The 5,865-nt window shown below is 40.7% G+C and overlaps 1 protein-coding gene across 1 annotated transcript; it reads left to right on the top strand.

Moving 5' to 3' along the window:
- The first annotated feature begins 1,864 nt into the window (after positions 1 to 1,864).
- On the top strand, positions 1,865 to 2,701 carry LOC116645900 (olfactory receptor 8B4-like). Its single transcript, XM_032426420.1, has one exon. The coding sequence runs from the start codon at positions 2,045 to 2,047 to the stop codon at positions 2,699 to 2,701; it is 657 nt and encodes a 218-aa protein (XP_032282311.1). The 5' UTR covers positions 1,865 to 2,044.
- Positions 2,702 to 5,865: the final 3,164 nt, after the last annotated feature.

Raw genomic sequence — 5,865 nt, 5'->3', positions numbered from 1 at the left:
AATAAGTCTACTGAAGATATAATATTGGTTGGTCAGGAGGAGTAGGTTCAGTCAAGGAGAACTTTGAGGGCAAGGAGGGTAAAAGACAGAGAGGTACTCCCTCAGTCAGAATGGGGATGGAGGTCAGTGGGTCTAGGAGAAGTAGGGACCAGAGGACCTGAATAGCTGCTTATGCTCTTTTTAGTAGGGTGACCATATAATTTCTTATCCAAATCCAGACACTTTTGAGAGTGAGAGAGTGTGCTATTAATAATTATACAGGGATAATAGATGTAAATCAGAACTATTCCAGAAAAACTGGGATTATTTTAGGCAGCCTCAGTTAACTTACAAATGCAGTTGCTTACATGCCTTTGAATGTTTCTTAGAATATTCATTTAGCAGATCATATGGAGAGCAGCTTTATCATCTGGAGAATGACAGGATTAAAACATTTAGGTACATCTCCTATTACATCTCGGCCGGCACACATCCATAGAGTAACTTTATGCAGGTGTATGTGTGTGCTTCCTTGCATATGTGTTGTTATATTTTAATCTCCTTATATATAGCAAAGGCGTGTCTGTGGCCCTTAATAGAGCTGAGGGTAGGTGGTGTTTGTGGTGGTGATGGTGTGGTGTCTCCACTGTTCTGAGCAGCTCAGGCTGTTAGAAACATTTTGTCTGAGGTGCTCTCTACATAGCAAAACTCCCTTGGAATATTTGGAAATGGTGGCTAAAATAAGTTTTAGGCCATTTTCCTTTAAAGTCAAGCTTAAGTGCCAAGAGTTAATGGAGAAGAAAAATGAGCCCCACACTCAGCAGTGAATGGCATGAAATCCCTGGAGTAATAGGGAAGTTTGAGTAGAACACCTGAGTCCCAAGATGCTAGGTAATCCAGACTATAAACAAAGATGGTGCAATTCCTTCCTTATAGATACAAATCTCTGAGAAATTCCAGGGGAAACTGTGTCTAAGCAGACCCCTGAGATCATCAAGTAGCATAAACTTCTCTGTGATATGGCAGCTGAGGTTCTGGTAAAAATGAGAGTTGCTATTTTTTTTTTTTCTCCTGAAGTTGGTGTAGACCATCTGGGAAAATCCACAAACAGAAATCTTAGTCTATTCCCAGAGCACCTTGGTGACTGGGGTCTGTAAAAGGTCTGATTCTCAGCACTGAGGGAATCAGAAGAGTTAAACACTAGAGGCTGCCTGCTTTATGCATGAACACCATTTTCTCCTTTGGGCTAATGGAAAAAAAAGATTGCATAAGGTCCAGCACTGAGTGGGGACAGGGAGAAGGAAAGTAAATGTCTGAATCCCATCTTCCCTGATGGCTTTCTTTTAAACCCACAACCAAGACATCTAGAATATATTGATCCCTTCCCTGCTCTCAACACTGACTTAAATGTGAGATGGAGTGAGGGGCTTAGAGGAAGAAGGTAGGGTGTGTAGAGACAGTAGAGGACACTCTTGGCTTTCTCTCCAGAGTGGGAGAGGGAGGCAGAGAATGGGTGGAGACAATGGGGGACGTGAGAGCTCCTTTCTCTCAGAGCCTAAGCCTGTGGGCTCAGGTTGTATTCCTGGCTCTTGGGGTGTCCTTCTGATAGTTCTTGGACAATCAATGCAGGTATTTCACCTCCTCACCTCTCAAGAGGGACAGAATTCTTGTGCCCAAGAACACACTCTAGCCCAGGGGAGCTGAGATATAGTCACAGGAACATTGTCAACAACTTGACTAGGGGAGGGGGCATAGATGAGAAAAGAGAGTGAAAAGGTAGGACATCCATGCACTGGCTCATATTCTAGAGCCTTCTTCCATCAGTCATGCTTGTGCCTATTATCAATCTATGTATTTTATCACTTGTTTCTACAGAGAGCTCCCTGGAAGAGAATGACTGAGAAACAACTCTTCAGTGACTGAGTTTATCCTAGTGGCATTATCAGAACAACCAGAGCTCCAGCTACCCCTCTTCCTCCTGTTCTTAGGGATCTATGTGTTTACTGTGGTGGGCAACTTGGGCTTGATCACCTTAATTGGGCTGAATTCTAGCCTTCACACTCCAATGTACTTTTTCCTCTTCAACTTGTCTTTTATAGATCTCTGTTATGCCTGTGTGTTTACCCCCAAAATGCTGAATGATTTTGTGTCAGAAAATGTAATCTCTTATGTGGGATGCATGACTCAACTATTTTTCTTTTGTTTCTTTGTCAATTCTGAATGCTATGTGTTGGTATCAACGGCCTATGATCGCTATGTGGCTATCTGCAACCCTCTGATGTACACGGTCACCATGTCCCCTCAGGTCTGTTCTCTGTTGATGTTTGGTTCACATGTGATAGGGTTTGCTGGAGCCATAGCCCACACTGGAAGCATGTTGAGACTGACCTTCTGTAATTCCAACATCATCCACCATTATCTGTGTGAAGTTCTCCCTCTCTTGCAGCTCTCCTGCACCAGCACCCATGTCAATGAGCTGGTATTTTTTATTGTTGTGGGAGTTGTCATTTCAATATCTAGTATCAGCATCTTCATCTCTTATGCCTTGATTCTCTCTAATATCTTCCATATTCCTTCTGCTGAGGGCAAGTCCAAAGCCTTTAGCACATGTGGCTCCCACATAATTGCTGTTGCTTTGTTTTTTGGATCAGGGGCATTTACCTATTTAACAACCTCTTTTCCTGGATCTATGGACCAGAATAAATTTGCTTTAGTCTTTTAAACCAACGTGGTTCCCATGCTTAACCCTTTGATCTACAGCTTGAGGAATAAGGATGTGAAATTCGCCCTGGGTAAAACCCTGAGAAGAGTGCTCTTCTGATGGTTCTGTTGGTATCACTTAATTACTGGTAAGCATCATACTCAAGTATCTTTTTATTTACAGGTGTGGAACTTTCCATCTTTTTTCTCAAGTAGGGGCTTCTCTCCACTTTACAAATTGGAAGTCTCTTGCTTATACTCTTCTTGAGGATTATACCATTTTGTACTACTTAAATTGGTCTACTGCATGCAATTTAACATCTATTAAGTGTCCACTGTGTACTAGACTCTATACTATGCCCAAGAGATGAGTAATATGAGGCTCCAGGCCTTCCATCCTTTCCTTGGTAGGCTAAATGGGTTTGTCCAAGCAACATTTCTGGCTGGGAGAGGGAGCAAGTAATGCTAAAGAGGGTCCAAGAGAGTGAATTTGTTTTCTTCAGTTATGGGAACAGCTTTACCAAAAACCAAATGTAGATACCTTGGTGCCATAGGTAAGATAGTCTCCCAGCTTCTTGAGAGAGATCATAAATCATCTCATATACCTACATGTACACACAAGAGAAGGCCTTGCACAAGAGTTCTTTACATGGTTTGAAATGTAAAGATAAATCAAAACTAAAATCTTTCATTTCCAAGTTTCAGAACTCTTAGGGCTTGGAATGTAACCATGGCGTAGGCGGTTTTGTAATTGGGCCAATTTCTTGGGCTCTGTATGCTAAGGCTGAAAACAAGAACAAAGGAGAAATTCCATGGATTTATGTGATTATGTCAATTGCTACCTCTATCCTGCCCTGAAGGTGCTGTGTACATTATGGGGCATTTAGGAAAATTCTTTTATTCTTTAAAGTAGGTTTAGATTTTATTGTCTCTAGGAATATGTGTATGTAGGTGTGTATGTGTGTGTGTGTATTACAGTTAAGTATTAGAGAATCAGGAAGAAAGAGGAGTCATATCACACTTTTTACTTGCAGGGAAACTTGGAAGTGATCCAGATTTTGAGTGCCAGAGTCCACTCTGTACTACTCTGTTGAAGATTCTGTTATTCTATATCTAATAGTTCAGATTTCAAGGAATACACCCTCATAAACTGCCCTGAGTGTAGGCAGGAAGGCAAATCTCGGGCCAGACCAACCCATGTGCAGAGATGGGAGGATGGAGACTCAGTGTGGCCAGAATAATGGGGCTGAGTAAGGGCTAGAACTTGGGGTGTCTTTGAGAAGACTCTCTGTGAAGAATATTTGGTACTTTTCTTCTGGATATGGCAAGAGTCATATAAAGTACTGAGTTGATGTACTTTGCTTTGCTTATATTCTCCACTCTTCCATAAAATCAGATAGTTGTACAATGTGTGTTGGTATGAGAAACAAGGCAGCAAAGAGCAATTAATTCTTCACATTTACTTCTCCGCTGACACTCATGTGGAAGCAGCAGCATCATACTGAGAAGAAAGGTAGCTCAAGTGTTCCACATCTTGGCCAGAAGAAAGACATACTGAGATGGAGCTGAGAGCAGAATAAAGAAGCACTGCAGCATGGAACTAACTAAAGAGGAGACATAAGACAAATCTATTTTCTTCAAATATGCTAAAGAGAGGAGATCTTGAAACAAGGTGGAAAAATCCAATAGATACTTGGATTATACCTAGATTATGATAATCATATGTAACATTTACTGAGTATAAACCATATGTTTGGGTACTTCTGAGGCCTTACATACATTAAACTCATTGGAATTGTGTTAATGCCATACTCAACAACTGCTTGTCGGTCCTTTGGGCTTAGCTAACTTCTACCCTCCAGAGGACTGTCTGTGTCTATGTATGTGGGGATCTTGGGGATATTAGGAAAGAATCAAGAATAGGGAAAGATAACAGAAGTATACTATGATACAGACAAAGAAAAAATTACCATTGGCATAAATGAGTAGGAACAAGGAATAAATCAGAACCGTAAGGATATGAATGAAAAGGAATAATTATGAAAAAAATGCATGAAATCCCCCAAATATCCTTCCTTACACTCATTACATATTGGCATTGGGGTCAGTAGAGGTGAAAACGTAAGTTTGACTTATTGAGACATGGGCTTGGATCCTTCAGAAAGCAGTCCCTTTGAAGATCTGAAATGACAAACCTCAGAAGTACTTTTCCTGGTTCTTGCAACAGCCAGGTAAGAGACATTTATTGCTCCTACAGGAAAGACGACATTTTGTAAATTCCAAAGACCTTCACTCTTCTCACAAACAAGGATAAATCATCTTTTGGTCCTTTTAGGTCAATGTTGAGGAACTGCTGGTTCTCAGTGGTCAACAACCAGGAACACGTTTGGGAGCTTCTACTTTACAGTAACTGAGAGACCTTATTTAATACTCTGTGTCAGATGTCCTCAAGTGAATCCCTCTGCCACAATACCAAAATGCTGCCACCTGATCACATCATGACATTTTGATTTTCAGCAAAAGAAGTTTTCCCCTTTAAGAAGCACTGTTAAAGTTGGGATTCCTCTTGGTCCAGTCCTTGGTCCACTTCTCTTCTTGGTTCTTCCTAAGGCATCTCTCCAGCCTCTCTGGTCAAGAACTATTTACTTTATGGTGACTCTTAAATCCCTAACTCTGGTTTTGATCTATGATTATAATCTATAATCTGTTTTAAATTAGAAATATAAAAATATTATCAATGTTGATGTCCAAATAGAATTATGTAATGATTAGGAGGCAAAATAGTTTTGGAGTATAAAAAAGAATAAACTGTTCTTGATATCTACACATTCTCTACAGTCTAAACAGGTCGGGGAGCACAGAGATAAGTGATAGACACCAAGTAGCAGGAGTGAGAGTCCAAGGAGTACCTCTGGTTAGAGCTTGGGAGGGATAGGTCAGGTGTTTCTCTATATTTTGTGGAGCAGATGGGAGGATATCTGTGACTATGGTTCATTCCTGGCCCTCAGCCCATGTATTAGATAGAAAAACATATTACCTCTCTTCCCTCACACTTCCATAAATGAAATCAGTCATTTACAAAATTGCTTCAGCTGCTAATAACATGAGTCTGACTGCAGTGGCTTAAACTCATAAGGATTTGTTTTTCTCTAACATAAAAGGCATCTAGAATAGTAGGCAGTCCAA

This window comes from Phoca vitulina, unplaced genomic scaffold (assembly GCF_004348235.1).
Source record: "Phoca vitulina isolate PV1807 unplaced genomic scaffold, GSC_HSeal_1.0 scaffold34, whole genome shotgun sequence".
NCBI classification, from domain to species: Eukaryota; Metazoa; Chordata; class Mammalia; order Carnivora; family Phocidae; genus Phoca; species Phoca vitulina.
Note: the sequence above shows the minus strand (reverse complement) of the source record. Positions and strands in the feature narration are given on the sequence as shown.